Consider the following 25,296-nt stretch of genomic DNA (forward strand, 5'->3'; position numbering starts at 1 on the left):
GATGGTCTCGATCTCCTGACCTCGTGATCCGCCCGTCTCGGCCTCCCAAAGTGCTGGGATTACAGGCTTGAGCCACCGCGCCCGGCCTCAACTTGCCTTTCTACAAGAGTCAGTTGAGATCTAACAATAAAGAAAGACTGAAAGTGGCAAGATGGAAGTAGACATTCCATGCAAATTTTAACCAAATGAGAGCAGAAGAGGTCAAAGTAACATTACACAAGCTACATCTTAAGTTAAAACTGTCATATTTTATAAAATGTACTTTAAAATCAAAACTCCAAAGAGACAAAGAAGGACATTAAACAATAATAGATTCACTCACTGGGAACCTCTGACAAATTTCTATATACATTTTGTGGTGTGTGTATCTCACATTAAGGTTCCAAATATATAAAGCAAATATTGACAGAACTGATGAAACACATAGAGTGCAATATAATTATAGTAGGATATTTCAATACCTACTCTCTATAATAAAAATAAAACAAGACAGAATATTAGAAGGGAACAGATAACTTTAAGGTAATATAAAACAATTACTTCTAACAGGTATAGAGAACACTTCTCAGTAACAGCAGGATATACACCTTTCTCAATAGCTCATACAACATTCTTTTTGACAGGCCACCTGTTAGGACAAAAAAGAAGTCTCAACAAATTTTTTAAAACTCAAATTTTATAAATTACTCTTTATGATAAAAATGGAATCAGGGTATAATTAATGTTGTAAAGATATTCACACTGCTCGATGTAATCTACAGATTTAAGGCAATGTTTTTAAAATTTCTCATTGCATTTTTGAAGAAATAGAAACAGCAACCTCAGAAGTATATGGAATCTCAAAAGACAATAAAGTACCCAACATTCTTCAAAAAAAGAAACAATGTTTGAGGCATTATAGTTCCTGATTTCAAACACAGTACAAAGCTATAAAATTAAAACAACTTGGTATAAGTATAAAGCTGAAAAGGTACACTAATAAGAGAATGCAGTACACACGTAATGTATATGTCATATAAAGAGTCATTTGCCTACCCATAATTATTGCAGCATTGTTACTGCAAGTCAATGGGTGAAAGCAATGCAAATTTCTGTCACTAAACCATTCAGCAGATTTAATTTGAAATACAAAAATACTGGAATAGGTCGGGTATGGTGGCTCAAACCTGTAATCCCAGCACTTTGGGAGGCCAAGGCGGGTGGATCACTTGAGGTCAGGAGTTCGAGACCAGTGTGTCCAGCATGGTGAAACGCCGCCTCCACTGAAAATACAAAAATTAGCCAGGCATGGTGGCGCATGCCTGTAATCTCAGCTACTTGAGAGGCTGAGGCAGGAGAATTGCTTGAACCCAGGAGGTGGAAGTTGCAGTGAGCCGAGATTGCGTCAATGCACTCTGCACTACAGCCTGGGTGACAGAGTGAAACTCCATCTCAAAAAAACAAAAAACAAAATACTAGAATATCCCTCAGTTTTCAAAAAGCAGGAAATATTCTAACAACTGTAGAGATAAGTCTTCATGACACTATGCCAAATAAAATGAGCTAGCCACAGAAAGACAGAGATTGTATAAGATACTTAAAGCAGTTACAATCTTAGACAAGGAAAACAGAGTGGTGTTTGAAAAGTGTCACAAACTGGGAAAAATTGGTAGTTGTTTAATGTGTATTCAGATTCCTCTTTGCAAGATAAAAACATTTTGATGATATGTTGCATAACAATGTCAATATAATTAAGATGACTAAATTGAATATTTAAAAATATTTTATTATAAATTTTGTTGTTTTTGATACATAAAAATAAACAGAAATACCTAAAAAAGATACAAGGTAATGATAGTTTTTATATTATCTTCAAATTCAAAAGTGTTTCTCCCACGTAGAAATAATATACATTCACAAATAAATAAGATGATAAAAGTAGAAGAATTTTTATGACTACTCACCTACACAAGATTAAACAACCATTCACAACCAAACTATACAACAAATACACAAGTTATAGGAAAACAGAAATAATATTTATACAGACAAACATAAACACATTAGCAATAGACATATGGCTGATTCATATTTGATTTTGCTTCACACTGTCATAAATTGCAGAGTTAAATATTTTCATACACAATTATAATATAAACTAAAACATCAAAACACAATTAACTAATGTGAGCTGGAATACCCTTAAATATGAAACACAAAAATATAAAAGTGCAAAACAAAATTAAAACATGAAATGTAAAACTTATTGGACACTATCAAGTAGAACAACATATTCATGAAAAAGATCACAGAAGAATATAGCAAAAAAGTAATACAGAGGTTACTTGAAGATTAAAAAAAGCTGAGACCTTTCCAAATTGATGTAATAAAAAATTCTTAAACAATACTACTTGAAAGTATGTTTATAATTATATATTAATATATAAATATATAAAAATATATAATAACTACACTACCAATTATTTTACTGCAAAAACAAGATAAAAATAAAGACTTTTCAAAATAAAAGGTGAGGGTATTCATGACCCCTAGCATAGTCCTACAAAAACTGCTACATGGTTGCCAGGCACAGTGGCTCATGCCTGTAAATCCTACAGTTTTAAGAGGCCAAGGTAGTCAGATCACTTGAGACTAGGAGTTGAAGATCAGCCTGAGCAACATAGTGAGACACTGCATAGAAAATAAAACAGGCTGGGCGCGGTGGCTCAAGCCTGTAATCCCAGCACTTTGGGAGGCCGAGGGGCGGATCATGAGGTCAGAAGATCGAGACCATCCTGGCTAACATGGTGAAACCCCGTCTCTACTAAGAAAAATACAAAAAATTAGCCGGGTGTGGTGGCAGGCACCTGTAGTCCCAGCTACTTGGGAGGCTGAGGCCCGAGAATGGTGTGGACCGGGGAGGCAGAGCTTGCAGTGAGCTGAGATTCAGCCACTGCACTCCAGCCTGGGAGACAGAGCGAGACTCTGTCTCAAAAACAAAAAAAAAAAAGAAAGAAAATAAAACAGAAAGGCTAAATAAGTCCATTATGTTAAAAAATAAAATGATGCTGAAAAGCATCATAGAAATATATATAAATAAAAAACTCTTTATTAAATATATCAACATATATAACATTATTTATTATCATAATAATGGTGCATAAAACTCTTAAATTCTCTGTAGAATATGAAAAACAAAATCTAAATCTGTTAATAGAGACACAACATAAAATAATACTTAATACCAATAACAAACTGGAAAATATAGAGTCAAATAAGCTGAAAGTAACAGAACAGAAAAACTTTTTATTCCATGCAAATATAACCACAATTGAGTGAGACATTCATAATTATATTAGACATAATATGCTTTAAGTACTAGCATGAGACAAAGATTGATATTATAGTAAAATGGGTCAATTTACCAGGAATCTGTAACTATTATGCCTATTTATGTGTATATGTATATACAACATTAGGGCTCCAAAGTATATAAAGCAAATACTGACAAAAGTGAAGCAAGAAATACATAGCAACATAATAATTGTAGACATCAAGACCCCATTTTTAATAATAAATAGAAAATTCAGAGAAAAGATCTGTAAGAAAACAGAAAACTTAGACAACATTACAGAATATATTATTTTGCACATAGAGGAATACCTGAGAGTGGATAATTTATAAATAAAAAAGGTTCGTTTGGCTCCTGGTTCAGCAGACTGTACAAGAAGTGTGTGCCACCATCTGCCTCTGGTGGAAGGTTTCAGTAAGCTTCCACAATGGTGGAAGGCCAAGAGTAACTGGACATATCACATAGTACAAGACAGAGCAAATGTGAGATGAAGGAGCCAGGTTCGTTTAATGAGGCAGCTCTCATTTGAAATAACAGAGTGTAAACTTTTTGATTACCAAGAGGATGGTACAAAACCATTCATGAGAAATTTGCCCCATGATCCAAACATCTCCCACCAGGTCCAACATCCAACACTGAGGATTACATTGCAGCATGAGATTTGAAGAACATGAACATCTAAACCATATCACAGACCAACTAGGATTAACAGACATGTACAAAAGTTTTCAGTCAAAAGCAAGAGAATACACCATATTCTTATTTGCACCTTGTACACATAACAAATCTTACTAAATTTAAGAATACTGGCTGGGTGAAGAGGCTCATTCCTATAATCCCAGCACTTTGGGAGACCAGGGTGGGAGGATCATTTGAAGCCAGAAGTTTTGAGACTAGACTGGGCAACAAAGTGAGACCCTGCCTCTACAAATAATCAAAAAATCAGCCAGGCATAGCACTGCGTGTCTGTAGTCCAAGCTGCTCGGGAGGCTGAGGTGGAAGAATCACTTGACCCCAGAAGGCCAAGGCCTCAGTGGGTCAAAATCATGCTACTGCATTCCAGGCTGGGTGACAGAGTAAGATTCTGTGTCAAAATAACAATGACAACAACAACAAATAAATTTAAGAAGACAAAAATTATACACTGTGTGTTTTCTGACCAAAACTGAATGCAACTAGGAAATAAAAGCAAAAGTAAAACTGGAAAATCCAAAATTATGTAAAAATAAAACACACCATTCAACATATTCTTGCTCAAGGTTCAAAAAATTTAATTTTTCAAAAATGTCAATACAACCTACAGTGTCAAACAAATTCAATATAATCTAACCAGAAATCCCAATACCACAATTTTTTACAGAAATATTGTTTAAAATTTGATTATAAACTATAGCCAAACACCTATGAAAAAGAACAGAGGCATGATACTTCCTGATTTTAAAACATAATAGGCCAGCACGGTGGCTCACATCTGTAATCCCAGCACTTTGGGAGGCCAAGGCAGGTGGATCATGAGGTCAGGAGTTCAAGACCAGTCTGGCCAATATACTGCAACCCCATCTCTGCTAAGAATACAAAAAATTAGCCGGGTGTGGTGGTGGGTGCCTGTAATCCCAGCTACTCAGGAAGCTGAGGCAGAAGAATTACTTGAACCTGAAAGGCAGAGGTTGCAGTGAGCCGAGATTATGCCATTGCACTCCAGCACGGAAGACAGTGAGAGAGTCCATCTCAGAAAAAAAAAATAAGAAAACAAAAGCTATAATAACAAAAACAATGTGGTACTGACACAAAAACAGATAAACAGATGAAAGAACAGAATAGAGAGCACAGAAATAAACTCTTCTGTATATGATCAAATGATCTTTGTAAAGTGGCCATGAGCTCACAATAGAAAAAAAAAATCTCTTCAAGACATAATGTTGAAAACTGGATATCAATATGGATAAAATGAAGTTGGATTATTTCCTTGAACCACCTATGAAAAATGTTTTTTAATAAAATACCCAGATATAAAAATAAAGGGGGAAAGACATGACATTGGTCTTGGCACTGTTTTCCTAGATATGACATTAAATGCATGAGCAAAAAAGAAAAGAACAGTAAAATTTAACTGCACTATACTTCAAAGTTTCCGCACATCAAAGAAAACATTCAACAGACTGACAATGCCTCCAAGGAAATAGGTAAAACTATTTGCAAATCACATGTCATAGAAGTTAACATTGAGAATATATAAACAACTTGTAAAACTGAACAATAAAGTTGAATAATTTTACTTAGAAATGAATAATTGAACTACATTTTTCTCAAAAAGAATACATGAATGGGAAAAAGCATTTGAAAGGAAATGTGGCCAGGTACGGTGGCTCATGCCTGTAATCCCAGCACTTTGGGAGGCTGAGACAGGTGGATCACTTGAGGTCAGGTGTTTGAGACCAGCGTAGCCAACATGGCAAAACCCTGTCTCTACTAAAAATACAAAAATTAGCCAGGTGTGGTGGCATGTGCCTGTAATCCCAGCTACTTGGGGGGCTGAGGAAAACTGCTTGAACCCTGGAGGTGGAGGTTGCAGTGAGCTGAGATCATGCCACTGCACTCCAGCCTGGAGCAAGACTCCATCTGGGGTGAGGGCGAAGCACGGGGAGGGAAGAAGGAAATGCAAAATTCCTGATTTATAGAGAAATGTATAAAAATCACAATGAAAAGCAAAATCACCTCACACCCATTAGAATGGCCACTATGAAAAAGAAAAAAAACAAAAAAAACCCCACCAAATCTGTTGCTGAGGCAATGAAAACAAAACCCATATTAATTGGTGGAAAACAAAGATGCAGCCATTATTTTAAAATGTCATAAATGTTGCTCAGATAATTAAAACTGGAATTATTAAGTACAGCAATCACATTGATGAATGTATATCCAAAGTATGCAACACAGAACCTGAGAGACATATTTGAGCATCCATGTTTATTGTACCAGTATTCACACAAGCCAACACACTGAAGCAATCCAGATGTCCCTTGATTTATAAACACATCAAAAAAGTAACATATACATACAATGAAATGTTTTTTCAGACTTAAAACAGATTATCTTGTAACAATTTAACCTTTCAGAGTATTATGTCACTTAAACTAAGCTAGCAATAAAATGGTAAGATACAATATTATTCCACTTATATGAGATATCTTAAGTGGTCACACTCATAGAAACAGAAAGTGGAAGGGTGTTTGTCAAAGGCACCAGAGAGGGTAAAATGGGTTGTTGTTACTTAATGGGTATTGAGTTTTAGTTTTACAAGATGTAAAATTTCTAGAAGTCTTTTGCATAACAATGTGAATATACTTAACATTACTGAAATATAGAGCTATTTTTTTTTGAGACAGGGTCTCACTTTGTCACCTAAGCTGGAGTGCAGTGGCACAATTATGGTTGATGATAGCCTGAAATTCCCAGGCTCAAGTAATCCTCTTTCTTCAGTCTTCCAAAGATCTGGGACCACAGGTGCACACCAAAATGCCAGGCCATTTTAAAGAAATTTTTTGTAGAGAAGGAGTCTCCATCTGTTGCCCAGGGTAGTCTCAAACTTTTGGGTTCAAGTGATCCTCCTGTCTTGGCCTCTCCAAATCTCTGGGATTACAGATGTGAGCCACAACCATGCATAGCCCTAAAATGTACACTTCAATAGACTTAAGATGACAACTTTTATGTGTTTTAAAAACATTTTTTCTAAAAATTACCTGAAAACAATATAGAATTATAAGTATTTTCAGAAATTATATTCATATCACAAAAGCATTTTTTTCACACAAAAGAAATATATATTCATCATTAAACACATGGTGAAAATAAGACGATCTCCCTGACTACTCACGTAAACAAGATGAAACAATCACTGAAAATCAGCTAAGAGGTCGGGCATGGTGGCTCACGCCTGTAATCCCAGCACTTTGGGAGGCTGAGGTGGGCAGATCACCTGAGGTCAGGAGTTTGAGACAAGCCTGACCAACATGGAGAAACCCCATCTCCACTAAAAATACAAAATTACCTGGGTGTGGTGGTGAATGCCTGTAATCCCAGAAACTCAGGAGGCTGAGGCAGGAGAATCCCTTGAACCCAGAGGCGGAGGGTGTGGTGAGCTGAGATTGTGCCATTGCACTCCAGACTGGGGGTCATATTTATAGATAAGCACACATACCTATATAATTAGATTGTTATAGACATATGGCTGATTTATGTCTTAATGAAACCTCACATTGACTTAACGTGTACAAACAGAATTGCAAGTTATCTAAAATTGTAACGCATAAGTAAAACCAAAAAAACACAATAAACTGATGCTAAGAAACCTACACTACCTGGGCGTGGTGGTTCAGGCCTGTAATCTCAGCACTTTGGGAGGCCGAGGTGGGCAGATCACCAGGTCAGGAGTTCGAGACCAGCCTGGCTAATATAGTGAAACCCCATCTCTACTAAAAATACAAAAATTAGCCAGGTGTGCTGGTGTGCATCTGTAGTCCCAGCTACTTGAGAGGCTGAGGCAGAAGAATTGCTTGAACCGGGAGGCAGAGGTTGCAGTGAGCTGAGATTGTGCCACTGCACTCCAGCCTGGGTGACAGAGCGAGACTCCATCTCAAAAAACAAAACAAAAAACAAAAAACAAACCGACACTGAAAAGACACACTAATATGGAACTGCAAGAGAGTAATAAATGTTTACTCATAAACTCTGGTTTGCAATATTGATGTACCATTAAGAAATAATGTGTCTAGACAACAATATTTGACTGTGTACTCATGGAAAGCAGGTATTTTGAATCATTGGCAGGCACCATATGGCAGTAAAATTTCAGAGAAAATGCAGTATAAGCATAAATAGAATATTGTAATGAGAAACTTTTTATAATCATTTAAAAGAAACCATAGATAAATTTTGTTTTAAATATATGCATTTTTACACAAAACGAAACTGCTGCAATCCAAATTTAGAAGCAAATAGCCTTACACTGCTAAATAAAACACACACACACACACACACACACATATATATATGTATACACACACACATATATAGCAGAAGACGGTTATAGCCTCTGATATATAAAACAAATATTTGGGAATAAATTATGCTATTATTTAGATTTAGGCTGAAGAAAGTGGTTGAATATCCTATAATTCCGTTTTACCTGCAGCAAACTTAAATTTATAAGTAACTATTTTAGTAAATATGGAGTGCCTACTAATTGTCTAATTTACTTCAGGCATAACATGTAAATTCTAGCATATTGTTCTAAATGTCTGAATCTAAAATTATAGACAAATTTGAAATGGAAAATAGAAAGTAAAAATGTATAGAGAGAGTAACATCAGCAAGATGGAAAAATAAAAGGTGCTGTACTTTCTTATGCTCCAACAGCAAGAAAATTTTTCAGCCTTTCCTGACAAAAATGCCCTTATGAGAGAGCCAGCCATCATGGCTCACCCCTGTAATGACAGCTACATGGTACACTGAGGTTGTAGAATTGCTTCAGGTCAGGATTTCAAGAGCATCCTAGGACAAATGCAGAGGCTCATGCCTGTAATTCCAGCACTTTAGAAGGTTGAGGTGGGCAGATCACATAAGGTCAGAAGTTTGAGATCAGCTTATCCAACACGGCAAAACCATGTCTCTACTAAAAATACAAAAATTAGCCCTGTGTGGTTGTGTGTGCCTGTCACTTGAACCCAGGAGGAGATGGGAGTGAGCCAAGATCATGCCACTGTACCAAAGCCTGTGTGACAGAGTGAGACTCCATCTCAATAATAAAAACCAAGACTAGCCTAGGGTCTGAAGCAAGACCCTATCTCTAAAATAAGTGCCTGTAAGAGAGTTTTGAGATTCAGGGAGGGACTTGTGAAACTGCTAAAGCCCAAGATTGAGGAGTATCCTTTTCAGAAGGTAGGGCCTCATTCAGGTGGCAAACTACAGAAACTCTGTTCTTGACTACAGACCAAAGAAATGGCCCGCCCAGCTTGGTCCAACTGACAATTCTGAACTTACTTTGTAATCATCCCCAACACCTCCCAGCCACAGTATGAAAGGCCCTGCCCTTCCAGAGGTCTGAAGGAAGACACCAATTTATAGACATGCAGACAAGCCTGCAGACCTTGGTCTTTACTGTGGTCCCCAAAGCAGTTTAATGACTCAGTTCCAGCTCCCTAAGTCACAGTTCATGGCCAGTTCTGCCTACACAGAAACCCACAGTGTCCTGGAGAAATGCCCTCTGGTATTCAGTGAAAACCATACTCATCCACATCTGATATAAGCCCTGCCATTATTAGACTCGACTGCAGAAACCTGCCCTATATATAGAAGTCCTGAAGGATATTCAGTCTGTCCAAAAATAAAATGTGAGTTACAGCTACCCAAGCCTCTTATAACAAACCAACTAAAGGTAGACCCTAGTGCAGACCCAGAAGCCTTGTGATTAAGCTACAACTCCTCTGCACTATAAACCCAGAGGGCATCCCATCACCCTGGGGGCCCAACAGAAGATCTTAACCTTCTGAAACCGGTTTATAAAAACTTGAAGAGGGCCAGGCGCGGAGGCTCATGCTTATAATCCAAGCACTTTGGGAGGCTGAGGCAGGTGGATCACGAGGTCAGGAGTTTGAGACCCGCCTGGCCAATACGGTGAAACTCCATCTCTATTAAGACACAAAAAAAATTGTCCAGGTGTGGTGGTGCACACCTGTAGTCACAGCTACTTGGGAGGCTGAGGCAGAGGTTACAGTGAGACGAGATCATGCCACTGCACTCCAGCCTGGTGATAGAGCGAGACTCCGTCTCAAACAAACAAACAAACAAACAAAACAAAACAAAAACTTGAAGAGCTGTTTGCTCATTCAAATTCATACACACCAATGCAAAACTATATTGTGTTCATTGTAAAATGTGAAATAGAGGTTCCTCTTCAAAGGGACTTTCCTCCTCATCTAATTAGGAATAAATAGTAACTTTTCTTAGAAGCAAAATGTATTCAAAGACCTATGCTAACATTCTTAGATATCTGCTGGCCGTAATAAAGTAATCAATGTACTTTGTGTTCTTAGCTCCCACATTTTAGCCTAAATATTTGCCCTGGCATGCTTATACTGGTCCAAGCAAGCATTAGGTCATAGCCTGTTCCTATTCCTTATTTGGAGGTGTTTTTACCTTTCTCAGCATTCCACAAGTTGCTCCCTCCTTCCTTTGTTCTCCTCTGCCTTTGCCTCTTTTAGAAAGTTCTAAGTTGCTAGCCAATTGGAACAAATACAGAATGTGAGGTCCTGTTGTAGCCAGTGGAAACCAGACACAGCAGTAGGGTGGACACATCAGGTTATAAGTGACCCTGTCTCCTTTGTTCAGTGCATTCTTGCGGCAAAACTGCTGGCGAATGTACTCTTTCTGCAGAAAGTAAACTAGCCTTGCTGAGACATCCTTTGTCTCTCAAAGGATTTTTGTGACATCAAGCAACCGTTCCCAATACTGTTGTCAATGCTTCTATTTTAATATAGCACTGGAAGTATGTGGCAGAAGAATTAGTCAAAAAAAAATTTTAAAGCCACTGAAATTGAAGACAAATAAGTAAAAGTTGCTGGTTGTAGATCATATAATCTTATATATAGAAAACCATCAATAGTACATTAAAACCTGTCTAAACTAATAAATACACTCAGTAAATCAGCAAAATATAAAATTAACATACAAGTATAAATCATGGTTCCATATATTTAAAACTACCTGATAAAGAAAACAAATTATTTATAATAGCATCAAATTAATAAATTTCTGAGAACAAATTTAACCAAAGAGGTAAAACATTTTTACACTGGAAGATATAAGATATCATAGAAAGAAACTAGAGAAGACGCAAATAAATTTTAAAATATTTTATGTCTATGGACTGAAAGAATAAATATTGTTAAAGTGTCATGTTACACAAAGTAACCTATAGATTCAATAAACTCCCTATCAAAATTCTAGTGGTGGCCAGGCATGGTGGATCACACCTATAATCCTAGCACTTTGAGAGGCCATGGCAGGTGGATCACCTGAGGTCAGGAGTTTGAGACTAGCCTGACCAACATGGAGAAACCCTGAGGTGGAGGTTGCAGTGAGCCGAGATCACACCATTGCACTTCAGCCTGGGTAACAAGAGCAAAAAAAAATAATAATAAAATAAAATAAAATCTAGTGGCAGTTTTTACAGTAATGAAAAACACAATTCTAAAACATACATGAAACTATGATAAACTTTGAATAGCCAAAGCAATCTTGAGGTAAAAGAACAAAGCATAGGGGTATCATACTTTATAATTTCAAACTATATTTCAAGACTGTAGTAATACAAACAGGATGGAACGTGCAGAAAAATGAACAAAAAAACCCCTCAATGGAACAGAAACCACTATTCACACATTTCAAACATGATGCAAAAATAGAATTTAAAAAATTGTTTAACAGAGAGTTTTTCAAAATTATGCAGATATTTGTGTGTCCCCCAAAACAATGAAAAAGCAGTCAGACCGTGCAGTCTCTTATATGCCCACAAAGAGGACTTTGGCTCTAACCGTAAACTTGAAGATCACCAAAGAGAAAGTAGAATCCTTAGAGAATTTAAAAGCATAAGACAGAAGATGCCCCCATGTGAGGGAAAAAAAAAAAAAAAAAAAGAAGAAAGAAAGAGAAAGAAAAGAAAAGAAAAGAAAGAAACCTCAGGCTTCCGAGAAACTATTTTCTTTGGAACACAGCTTCCCAAATCACATTTTAAGGACTGGCTTTCTCCTTGACCTTTGGACCTCTCATCTCTGTCGTCTACTGTATTCATTTTCACTTTCACCTACCTGGGGGTTTGGCCACCATGATCTCATGTCGCTTCATACTCCAGGCCTCCTTTCCTTGCTCTAGACAAGCGATCAGGTCTGGCTTAGAAACAGCAATACCTGTTTTATTAAAAATAAATAATAGAAATCCTGCTCATATTCTCTAATGACCAATCTAGTAATGTGCTTAATAGTACATTAATCCCAAAATACTAATTTATAACAGACATTTCCAAATATTTAAAAATATTTTTGATTTGTAGGTTCTTAATTTTACTATCCAGTACTATTGAATCAAAAATTGGTGTTGGCAATTACGTTTTAAGGTATGGGCAAGAATATTTTATGCCACGAAATTTGTGGAATTTAGTAATCTAGAGTGAAGGATACAGATCAGCTCAGGAATTTGGAAAGTTAAGTTAAAAATGAAACATCTTGAATAAATTCTTTTCTACATGTATAATCCCCAAGGTTTTCTTGAAAACAGGGATCTGAAACTAATTTATGCAAAGCACACTTTACCAAAAAAATTCCACAAAGAAAAGAAATAAAACCTTTAGCGTATATTAGAAATTGTGTATTGAAGTTATCCTCACCCAGGAAGACCAGGTTTCTGTAGTTCTCTAACATCACATTTCTATATAAATTCCGCTGTGCAGTGTCCAGGCATTGCCACTCCTTCAGAGAGAATTCTATGGCCACATCCCTAAATGTCAATGGTCCCTGAAAAATACACACACACACACACACGCGCGTGTGAGCACACACACATACACACAATTACCAAGTGGTTATGAAAAGCATTTTTAATTTGACTCGAGGTGAAATGAGAGAGTAAAGATAATTTTCTGACTTACAGGAGGAACTAAAATTATAAAATAATTTTTTTAACACAGAAATATTCTCTAATGTATAACTCTAAAGTGGCAAAATATCCACAATATCAGTGTATATATGATACTTTTCTGGATGATATAGTATAAAATTAAGGGCATAAAAATGTATATTTTTTGAGTGCTCTATATGCATTGTACAGAATGAGTTATGTTTTTCAGATGGAAAAGACAGGTTGAATTAGAAGGTACTTTTAAAATTTTAAAGTGTACAATAAACTGGAGAACTTGTTAACGCAGGTTGTTTTTTCAGATGATCTGGAATAAAGTCTGATTGTCTGAATTTCTAACAAGCTCACCAGTAAGGTCAATGTTTTCGGTCAAGAAGAGTATTTTGTCAAACATCCAGCAAGGGGAAGAGCCCTGTGTTTTTCCTAATTTTTCCGGCCTGTAAACAAAGATAAGAGCTTTGATTTTCCAAAGACAGATATATGCAAAAAAAAAAAAAAAACAAAACAAAAAACCTAAGAAAAAAGGGCAGCTGCTGGATTAACTGTGATGGTTTATGTACATTAGCTGCATTAAGATAATAATGAAGAGAAAAATAATTAACTCTATAGTGACAAAATCTGTCAGAGAACTCTTTAACCAAGTGAATCATTAACATGAACTGCACTAGGACAAATTTTTATGATGTGTTGATGCACACGGAATGACACAGCATCACAGCTGTGATACTGCTCCTCCAAAACTAAATTACAGTCTGAATTTTAACATTAAAAAAATCAGTTTTATGCAAAGTTCAGGATACAGATATCTTCCCTGTTCTATAATTTGTAATAGCAATTTTAAGTCATCTTTCTTTAGCACCCTAGAGAGCAGGTATCTCCTGACAATTTTTTTTTTAGAACTTTCTGGGTAATAAATTTCATCTTGTTTAACTAAGCATTTCCTTGATCCTGTTTTGCATAGAGGTAATGGAGAATATAGATGGAACCTCAACATTGCATGTTTTGCATCTTTACAAATGACTCCAGCTTTCCGCCAATAGAAATCTTGAGTATCCACACCTTTTCATGTTCAACAGCGACAAAGGGAACATTTTTAATAGTGCAGATTATAAATTCGTGGTAGGAATTCTGCATGGCATATAAGAAGCCACAATGTAAAGAATGTAGAGAGGGCTCTGGTATATAGAAACAAATATTTTTGAGACACCCTTGACTAACATAAAATTTTTTTTAAAGTAGTTAAACTCTTTAGGGAGGAATAATACAATAGAGAAGTAATGATCTGCATGGCATTCTAGAGGCACTGTGGACACAGCTCTTGATCTCAGACACGTTTTGCTTAAAAAAAAAAAAAAAAGCCATTTTTTCCTCTTTCTCCTCCTTTTCTGGGAATCCTTTTCAGATGAGATTCTTTGAACAAATTACAGCTGCATGTTGAGAATATGTCTTTAAAGATGTCAGCATCACCTGCTTATCTGCTACCACGAGACCCACAGGCAGAAGGATCAAGATCAGCAGAAAAAGCTCACTCATTTCTGTCCTTTATAATGGAAGAGATTCAGGAACAATGAGCTGCTCCATGGAGATCAAAATACGTTTCACTTTTCCTGTTCTCAGGTGCCCTCCCCTGTCACAGACACCAGCAATTTCTGCTACAATAATGAAAATATGGGCTATGGCTGGGCTTGGTGGCTCACTCTTGTAATCCCAGTACTTTGGGAGGCTGAGGCAGGCAGATCATGAGGTCGGAAGATCGAGACCATCCTGGCTAACACAATGAAACACGTTTCTACTAAAAATACAAAAAATTAGCCAGGCACAGGGGCATGCGCCTATAGTCCCAACTACTATGGAGGCTGAAGCAGGAGAATCGCTTGAACCCAGGAGGCAGAGGTTGCAGTGAGCTGAGATCGCACCACTGCACTCCAGTGTTTTAAACTCCATCTCAAAAAAAAAAGAAAAGAAAAGAAAAGAAAGGGAAAAGAAAATACGGGCCATACCGGGCCCAAACAGAAACAGTCCTGTGGCCACCCTTTAGTGCAAAGGTAGAACTTAACTTATCAATGTACCTGGAACACCTCATACTTGATTCTGGCCTCAACTTAGAGTCATATGAAGCACTTCATTGCTACAGTATGGATGCTTCCCCCCAGAATAATAAACAGAATCCATGGAAAGGGCACAAGTAAAGAGATTTCTGCAAATTGGCCATGGAATCCTAATGAGAAGCCTGGGCTGATAACCACTTAGCTAAGCATTGCCTCTCAAGCCTTAATGAGCTTATAAATCACTTGGTAATTTTGACTTCATTCTATGTAATGTGATTCTGCAGGTTTGGAAAGAGTCCATGAATGGGATTTTAAACAAGTTCCCTGTCAATGCGATGTTGCTCCCCCTGGGCTCATTATTAGCATTAGAGAAAGCAGACACAGCACAGGGTCCCTTACACTCAGCACTCTTGTCACAACCAAATACTTCTGGTACAAATAAAGACAACACATCTCTGACAGGTGTGGTGGCTCATGCCTGTAATCTCAGCACTTTGGGAGGCCGAGGCAGGCGGATCACGTGAGGTTGAGAGTTTGAGACCAGCCTGACCAACATGGAGAAACCCAGTCTCTACTAAAAATACAAAAAATTAGCCAGATGTGGTGGTGATTGCCTGTAATCCCAGCTACTCGGGAGGCTGAGGCAGGAGAATCACTTGAACCTGGGAGGCAGAGGTTGTGGTGGGCTGAGATCATGCCATTGCACTCCAGCCTGGGCAGCAAAAGTGAAACTCTGTCTCTAAATAAATAAATAAATAAATAAACCCATCTCCATCCTAAAGTATCATATTCTTTGCTGGCTCATTAAAGTTTACAGAGGAAACAGAAGGCAGCAATGTCTGAATAAGCCTGCATTTGGCAACAACATGTACACATATACTAATGCAAGATACATTAAGTGGGAACTATGTATTCAAAAGGATGTTAAAGAGCACTAACACAATACGTGATTTCAATAACACATTACGTGATTTCATCATCATAACACCCTGAAAGCTGTTATTGTTTAATAATTCTCAGGATTTAAATAAAGAGCCCAGCCTTTCTATTTCTTCTTGTTTCTCTGTCATTGATTTTTTTTTAATTGCATAGAAGAAAAGCTAAATATAGACAGATGAGAAGAATACAGAAAGGAAGGTTTAATGTATTTTAAAGAAGTTTTTACCATATTTATATTTAATTTTATGTGACTTGCAGAGCAAGTACTGGATTTGCAAAAGTAGAAAACAAGTTGTTAAACAGAATGTTTCTGCAAGCACTGGTTTTAATAAAAAAATTAAAAATTAAGACCCTAAAATACATACTTTATTTTTACCATTTATCTGTTTTGGGGTTTTAGGAGATTGTGAGCACCAGCTCCAGAAAGGCAGCAGGATTCACCAGACAAAAACTCTGACCTCGTCGTCTTCTTTTTTTTTTTTGAGACAAGTCTTGCCCTGTCACCCAGGCTGGAGTGCAATGGCATGATCTCAGCTCACTGCAACCCCCACCTCCTGGGTTCAAGAGACTCTCCTGCCTCAGCCTCCCAAGTAACTGGGATTACAGGTGCATGCTAGCACACCAGGGTAATTTTTGTATTTTTTTTTAGTAGAAATTGGGTTTCACCATGTTGGTCAGGCTGGTCTCAAACTCCTGATGTTATGATCTGCCCACCTTGGCCTCCCAAAGTGCTGGGATTACAGGTGTAAGCCAACCCACCTGGCCCAAAACTCTGATTTCTTCTTACAAATTGTGTGAGGCAAGACTCCAGAGTGGGGCCAGACCTAAATAAGGCCTCCAAATAGGTTAAATCTAAACAGAACTGGGGCACGGAGAGGACTCTGTGTAGAATTATGTTCTCTATGCCACTGGGGTATTTCCAGTTCTGTTTTTCCTAAGCTTACCTAACAGAAACTTAAATCCCAGAGTTTGTGTAATTTTAATCTTTTTAAGCCACTGCCCCCTCAATTTTATAACATATACTAATCAGAAATTTAAAGAAATATTTTAAGGTTTTCTAGGGTAATTTTAGTATAAGATATGTAAGTAATCTTAGCAAGGTAAAAGAAATAGAAATAGGCTGGGTGCAGTGACTCATGCCTGTAATCCCAGCACTTTTGGAGGCTGAGGTGAGAGGATAACAAGGTCAGGATTTCGAGACCAGCCTGGCAAAGATGGTGAGGCCCTGTCTCTACTAAAAATACAAAAATTAGCCAGGTGTGGTGGTGTGCACCTATAGTCCCAGCTAGTTGGGAATCTGAAGCAGAAGAATTGCTTGAACCTGGGAGGCAGAGGTTGCAGTGAGCTGAGATCATGCGATTGTACTCCAGCCTGTGTGACAGAGCAAGACTCTGTCTCAAAAAAAAAAAAAAAAAAAAAAGAGATCAGAGTTTTTGTCTGGTGAATCCTGTCACTGTACTCCAGCCTGGGCGATAGAGCAAGGCTCTATCTCAAAAGAAAAAAAAAGTAAGAGCTCAATAAGAACATGTACACAAAAAAAGAAACAACAGACACTGAGGCCTGGTAAGGGTAGAGGCTGAGATGACAAGGAGAATTTGAATAAATATTTGTTTGGTGTCATGCTTAGTACCTCTGTGACAAAATAATCGACACCAAACCCCTGTGACACAATTTTACCTGTATAAGAAACCTGCACATGTACCCTTGAACCAACATCAAAAGTTAAAAGAAAAAAACTTCATGGGTGGGGAAAAGTGCAATGTAGGTGGAAGGATTGTAGGTTTTTGCTACATATAGATAGCAGTCCCAGTGGGGCTGTACTCTGATTTACTTGTGCCTGTGCAGGCAGATGAGATTATGAACAGGTGGTCCAGAACCCTAGCTTGGTGGAGAAAACAGTTTGCTGCTGCAGATTCACTGTCTGGGGGTTGGGATATGCCAGGAGACTTGTAGACACTCTTGTGGGATTTTGGCAAGAAACACTAGGATCAACAATGATGTGGTAAAAGTTCCGAGGATGATGACTACTCTTGAGAGGGATGTGGATACGTCAATGTCTAGTGTGTGTTTGTGAGTGGGTGGGACTCCTGTGGTGGCAGCTGCAAGAAAAGGGGGTCTGTCATCAGAGGTCCTTTCCTCCAAGTTTTCAGTCCACAGTCACCCTGGGAGGAGACTTGGAATCACAAGACAATGGGCAGTGTGACAGCCTGTGTACATGAGAGCAGAGCCTCCCATTCCCAGACACCCAGAGTTTCATTTGAGGTCAGGCCTCTGTGATATCTTTTTTCTAGTATCAAATCTGTAGAGTTTGCTGAACACTAAGCAATTCTCTAATACCTACTAATTATCTGAAATTTGAATTCTGACACCACCCAGAGTCAACACAGACCCTGATTCAGGGTTCGGTCCCACAACACTGTCCTCATTACAGATGCCAGTCACAAACCCCATAGGCCCATCTATGCTTCTGAGCTACTAGTAGTTTAAAATTTGGGGATTCCCATAACCTCCCTCTAGTTCAATAATTTGATAGAGCTACTTGCAGAACTCAGCAAACACCGTTGTTATGTTTACTGGTTTATTATAAAAGATACAATCCAGAAAAAGTCAAATGAAAGAAATGTAGAGAACAAAGAAAAGGGGGGGGAAAAATGAAACACACACATAATCCTGGAAAACAGCTGTGATTAATAACATTCATCCTTCGTGTGCTCCAGCAACAGTTTATGAAAAGTAACTTTTTTCCCCCCTCAGATGGAGTCTTGCTCTGTTGCCAGGGTGGAGTGTAGTGGCACGATCTCGGCTCACTGCAACCTCTGCCTCCCACTTCAAGCGATTCTTCTGCCTCAGCCTCCCAAGTAGCTGGGACTACAGGCACATAACACCACGCCTGGCTGATTTTTGTAATTTTAGTAGAGACAGGGTTTCACCATCTTGGCCAGGCTGGTCTTGAACTCCTGACATCGTGATCCTCACACCTCGGCCTCCCAAAGTGTTGGGATTACAGGTGTGAGCCACCACACCCAGCCAGAAACACCCTTCTTATTATGACTTAGAAGGTGCTCCCTTTTCTTACCTATCACATAGCCAGATACATACTCTACACATTTTCTTCCTTTTCTCATTAAAAACTCAGCTGAATTTTTGAGTAGGTGTTGGAATTTGTCTTCACTGGTCTAAATAAAATACTTTATTTTTTTTTTAATTTTTATTTTTTTTGAGACAGAGTGCAATGGCACGGTATTGGCTCACCACAACCTCCACCTCCTGGGTTCAAGGGATTCTCCTGCCTCAGCCTCCCGAGTAGCTGGGATTACAGGCATGTACCACCATGCCCGGCTAATTTTGTATTTTCAGTAGAGACAGGGTTTCTTTGTGTTGGTCAGGCTGGTCTCAAACTCCTGACCTCAGGTGAAATGCCCACCTCAGCCTCTCAAAGTGCTAGGATTACAGGCGTGAGCCACCATGCACAGAAATAAAATACTTCTTAATCAAACTTCACTTAACTTTATTTTTTTCCCCACAGGCTGCTGAACTTTGAGCTACCCTGAGTGTGAGTCAACATACAACTCCATTTTATGTCCCTCCTACAAACATGCTGACTTCAGGGTAAAACATTCTCTGATCTAAAATCTGATTTTTTTCCCTCTCCATTTGCCATTCCCCTCCCCTTTTTTCTAATCTTTTATGCTCCTCCCTAGGAAACAAAGCCATTGTCTGCCTAAACTTTGCAAGCCATAAAGATTATATATTTGGTACTTCCTCCTGTTGCAATATTCCTCTGGAATTCATTTTTTTGTTTACACAGATCTAACTTTGTTTTATTTTACAAAGTCTAGAAAGCGCCTCAAAACAATAAAAAAGTTTCTCATCAGTAAGACCCTCCTAGTTTCCTTTCATCTTAACCTTAACCGCATTTGCCTGTGGGGCCCCAGCTTTCCAAGGCTTTGAAGATTCTCTTAGGATAAAGACTTCTTCCACGGCTGGGGTGAGCAGGCTGGGACATCTGCAGGGGAGACTCCCCAGAAAGAACTAACTGGGCCTTTAATAACCTTTTATTGTAGGCTTAATATTAGCCTTAGGTTGCAGTCACTGGGTTCAAGCTTTAATTTCCACATCAGATTTATTCCCTTGGTTTTTGAAACTGAAAACTCCAATGAAATCACTCAAACAGAGTGTTCATATAAAAAAAGAAAATTTTTGGTGCTTACATTTTATACCTCAATTAGAAAAGCAAAAGCACCTATTCCTTTTCAACAATAAACATATTATTTTATTATTCCTATAAAAAATCATGTAGTAAACAATTAGTCATGGGAACACTAAGAGGTACCTTCTAAGAGGTACCAAGTTTCATCTCATAAAATTCAGCATGAAACTTGAAAATCAAGATAGCAGGATATGGGACAGAAATATTAACTGTCATAACTTTGCCCTGCAAAAAGAGAAATTGATGTTTTCATGAATCTATGTAACTCACCAATTATACACCACATTCTCTTGTGGAAATCTATTTATTTTCTACAGCCAAAATGGAAGAGAGATTTTTCCTAATTTTCTCCTTGATAACATTCTAAAAGCTAAGACTTGGAATTCTGTTTAGAATCACCGAGCCATAAGCACACCTGAGAAAAATTTTAAACTCACACTGACAAAGGAAAAGGTAAATGAGAATTCTTAACAAATGGAATATATGATTAGATTTTAATTTTTTTTTCTAAAACCCACTTCTTTTATGCCCTGTGCAAATATTTTTGTGCCTTTTAAGCCTCATTAATTAAATGCAATTTACAATTAAAAGAAGCTGAAGTCAAAATAAGTGAACAAATCTTTTTGAGGTGACAAACCCACGGAGTGACAGTGCTGATTAGAAAACACATGTGTCTGACCTATGTGTCAAGTCAGGCCACTCAATCACTTGATTCTCCCACCCACTCCTGCTCACTAAAGTTCTCAATGACCAGCCTCTCAAGAGACACTGCACTATACCCCAGTGACTGCCCCAAGTGCATTTTACTTTGGAAGTTCTTGCACCATCTCACTGGGGTGACTTTTTTCTGTCTTTTGGGATACTATTTTTTCTTTCACAAATCTTAGAGAATCCAGGGGGTAAAAATTATTTCTGCATTTTTCTCTCAATACCAGCATCTGACTGGCTGACCAGCAATGTGTCTCCAAGAAATAGAAGCTGGGTTGGGTGAAGTCAATCTCTTTTTTTTTTTTTTTTTTTTGATACAGAGTCTCGCTCTTTCGCCCAGGCTAGAGTGCAGTGGTGCAATCTCGGCTCACTGCAACCTCTGCCTCCCGGGTTCAAGCAATTCTTCTGCCTCAGCCTCCCTAGTAGCTGGGATTACAGGTGTGTGCCACCGTGCCTGGCTAATTTTTGTATTTTTAGTAGAGATGGGGTTTCACTATATTGGCCATGCTGGTCTTAAACTCCTGACCTCGTGATCCGCCCGCCTTGGCCTCCCAAAGCGCTGGGATTACAGGTGTGAGCCACTGCGCCCAGCCGGGTGAAGTCAATCTTAATGTCTCAAGGAGTTAGCTTTTCAAAGGAAGAGTACACCAGGAGATTGCCCTCAGGCCCAGGGTATCTACCTGCTCCCTTGATGGGATACACTTCATACCTCAGGTTGTCCTATGAGAGAAAATGACCCAGGAGCTGATATTCACTAGACACTCTAGCCAACAGAGCCACCATGGTGGGCATCTTGGTTTATCCCCAGACAGTACTGAAAACCCAGGACCAGGAAAAAACTGAAGAGTGGCTGATGATCCATCACCCCATAAAGTTTCCAGATGGAAACCTTGACCCAACACCATTCTGATAGGAACTCTGTGCCTAGGGAAGATAAAAGGAAAAGAGACACAGAGATTTTTTTACCATATGGTGTCAGGGATTATTATTCGCTTTCTTCTCATGGGAAATATTTACAAACAGAAGACAACGTTTTAAATAGTGCCATCCAATGGTTTGTCAAAGAATTATTAATTGAAATATAATAAAATGTACAATAAAGGCCAAATAATTGATAATGTGTATCAGGGAGAGGAAGGTGGCATTTGGGAATGCCAATGACACTGGAAATTTAGTATTTTACTGTAAATCAGAGTTAATCTGGAAGAACAGGGAATAAGAACTAGACTTAAGACCCTGCTTGAGACACGTGTGAAAAATGCAGGGGAAAAGAAGTACCCTGCGGACTGTGTAAACAATTCAGTAGCAGGCAATTAGACTGAGGTGGCTCTAGTCCCTGAGGTCCTCCTTTTTAAAAAAATCTAACTAATAATGTATTTTTTAGTAAATTACCACATCGGGGAAAACGAAATTCAGGCTTAACCAACTATAAACTGCCAATTAAACTCTGATTACATAACCTGAAAATTGCCAACACGATCGTACAAATTAAGAGACTACATAACTGTACCTAACCAATTACTAAATTTGATGTTCTTCATCATGCTCCTTATAAAAGTCTTTTATTCAAGCCTCCCATGGACCACAAACTACAAGCCATAGCTGAGTGCTCTACAATACTTGAACCACTTTTTAAGTTCTTTAATACTTTTGCGGTGACTCCTATACATTTTTTTTTTGAGACGGAGTTTCGCTCCGTTGCCCAGGCTGGAGTGCAGTAGCGCGATCTCGGCTCACTGCAACCTCTGCCTCCCGGGTTCAAGCGATTCTCCTGCCTCAGCCTCCTGAGTAGCTGGGATTGCAGGCGCACGCCATGACGCCCGGCTAATTTTTGTGTGTTTTTTTTTTACATTGAGACGGGGTTTCACCATGTTGGCCAGGATGGTCTTGAACTCCTGACCTCAGATGATCCGCCCGCCTCGGCTTCCCAAAGTGCTGAAATTACAGGCGTGAGCCACAGCGCCCGTCCCCCCATACATTTTTAATAGAAAAAAGGAACTAGGAACCCCAAAGACCAAAGCTCTTCCCATTCATGAACCCGCACCCCGAGTCAGGATTCTCCCCATGACGACCCTCCCGTGGTCCCTGCTCAATCAGGGAGAGACGCAGTGCTGCGGACGCAGAGCTGCCCAGAGAGGGCTCCAGTCCAGGGCACAGTCACTGTGCAGGGAAGAGACAGGACGCCCGGGCACGGCAGTCTGCGCAGCCGCCATCTTATGGCTGAAGGGGACTAGGGCCGAGCTGGGCAAAAAGAACTCGGAGCGCAGATTGTGGAGCTGACTACAGGGAGGCCCGAGTCCCGCCACAGCCGCTTCCCACCGGTTTCAACCAACCCCTTTCCCCTCTCGGGATGGCGCACCCGGCACTCTCACCATTTCTAGGCTTCCAGGGTGTCCCGGCGTCTTAGTTGTGGATCTCCCAATACCTGCAGGTTACAGGAACACAGACGCTGGGCCTCTAGGAGCAGAGGACACAGAGCAGAGAAAACAAGACCTGAAGCTGAGGCTGCAGCGAGAGACAAAGGCCCCGCCACATCCCGGAAGCCGCCCTGTCTGCTCCAGCTGCGTTCCTGATTGGACGGTTCCCAGCCCAGCGTCTCTGACTGGATAATATTTAAGGCACGTCTTTTCAGGCCGTGAGTGACAAGATGTGATTAGATGCCGGGCTGAAAGAAGAAAGAGTGACAGCCTAGGCTGTAGCCTTTTCAGACAGGGCTTCCTTCCTGAGCTGAGCCAGGCCCGCACCAGAGGGTATTTGCCCTTAACCTCGTGTATCAAGTTATATGCATTCAAAACTAATATATTGTATGGCTATTCACCAATGAACAAAGTATAAAAACAATTGTTCTAAAATTTTAGATTTTATGACCTCCCTGTATTCTGGTCCTTCGATCAGGCAATCCTCTGAAATAAAATGTGAGTCACATGTGAATTTAAAAATTTCTAGTAGCCAAACTTTAACAAGAAAGAAGAAACAAGTGGAATTGATTGTAACAATTTAACCCAATATATTCAAAATATTTTCAGTTTAATATGTGAGCAATATGAAGTATATATACATTTGAAACAAAATCTTTGAAACTAATTCTGTATTTAACTTTCCAGCACATTGCAGTTCGGACCAGCCGCATTCCAGGTGCCACACATGGCCAATAGCTGCCACATTGAAGTACAGCTGTGATGTCAGTGGGGGTGGAGGGCCTGAACACCCCTTTTTTGCCACAGGTGAGGGGACAGCCTCTATTTATCAACATCTCTCTTCAGTTCCGAGGGTGAAACAAATAGTGGTTATAGAAAAAACTGTTAGCAGCAGGAATAAACCACAGGTAAACCACTGCTTACCACCTGTTGCCCACCTTTCTTTCAGAGATCAGACAGTGAACAAAGGATGATGGGGCCACAGGAGAAAAAAAAACTATGTCTTCAGATCTGTTGACAGTCTTGACCTTTAATGTTTACATAGGAAGAAAATAGATTAAAGGCACACTTATTTTGCTATTTGACCATGACCCTAATGGTCAGGCTGTGGTTAGCTGTTTTCTCCTGTGATGGGAAACTGAGTGAATATAAGCACCAATCACATGCATACATGTCCACATGTCCACATGTATTTCGGCATTTCTTTTTTTTTTTTTTTTGAGATGGAGTTTCACTCTTGTTGCCCAGGCTAAAGTGCAATGGCGAGGTCTTGGCTCACTGCAATGTCTGCCTCCAGGGTTCAAGCAATTCTCCTACCTCAGCCTCACGAGTAGCTGGGATTAGAGACATGTGCCGCCACGCCTGGCTAATTTTTTTGTATTTTTAGTAGAGATGGGATTTCTCCATATTGGTCAGGCTGGTCTTGAACTCCTGACCTCAGGTGATCCAACCGCCTCGGCCTCCCAAAGTGCAGGGATTATAGGTGTGAGCCACCACCCCCGGCCATATTTCTGCATTTCTCAACATTATATTACTAGATATCTAACTTTAAATGGGGAAAAATAGCAGTACTTTTATGGTGCCCAATGTTAGAAGGTAACTAGTAATCAACCTGCCATTAAATCTTAGCATTCTGTCTGCACTGGGTGCATGCATTAGTTGGCTATGGCAGCATAATAAAGCATCCAAAACTGCTTAGTTCATAATTGAAATGCTCAGTCATTTAGGCTGGGCTCAGTGGGGCCATTCTTCTGTTCTCAGCTAAGCTCCTTCAGACATGTATCTATCATGAGCTGCTCATTGACTAGGAAAGCAGCTGTGCTTGTAGAGGTGAGCTTCTGCTTCTGGGACTGTCAACAGGGTTACCTTGCTTCTCCTCCTCATAGTATCTTATACTCCAGTTGGCTAATATGGGTTTTTTTTTCTTTTTTTGAGATGGAGTCTTGTTCTGTTACC

At 39.1% G+C, this 25,296-nt stretch overlaps 1 protein-coding gene across 13 annotated transcripts in view; it reads right to left on the reverse strand.

Annotated features, from left to right (window-relative positions):
* Window positions 1-23,476, reverse strand: part of ZNF85 (zinc finger protein 85) — a 27,854-nt gene extending 4,378 nt beyond the window's left edge. For 2 of the 13 annotated variants that reach the window (XM_011932985.1, XM_011932983.1), the window contains exons 1-3: window positions 23,296-23,476; window positions 12,771-12,897; window positions 12,196-12,294 (exon numbers count right to left, since the gene is read on the reverse strand). In XM_011932985.1, the coding sequence (XP_011788375.1) occupies window positions 12,196-12,294; window positions 12,771-12,897; window positions 23,296-23,298 (229 nt within the window). In that variant the 5' untranslated portion in view covers window positions 23,299-23,476. Of the gene's footprint in view, window positions 1-540; window positions 629-2,625; window positions 2,671-3,264; window positions 4,416-9,872; window positions 10,607-12,195; window positions 12,295-12,770; window positions 12,898-23,282 lie in introns of those variants that run through there. The other 11 variants (XM_011932990.1, XM_011932996.1, XM_011932984.1 and 8 more) reach the window with 11 other exon arrangements.
* Between the last annotated feature and the right edge of the window lie 1,820 nt (window positions 23,477-25,296).

The sequence above is a fragment of the Colobus angolensis genome, unplaced genomic scaffold (genome assembly GCF_000951035.1).
Source record: "Colobus angolensis palliatus isolate OR3802 unplaced genomic scaffold, Cang.pa_1.0 Scaffold99, whole genome shotgun sequence".
NCBI lineage: Eukaryota > Metazoa > Chordata > Mammalia > Primates > Cercopithecidae > Colobus > Colobus angolensis.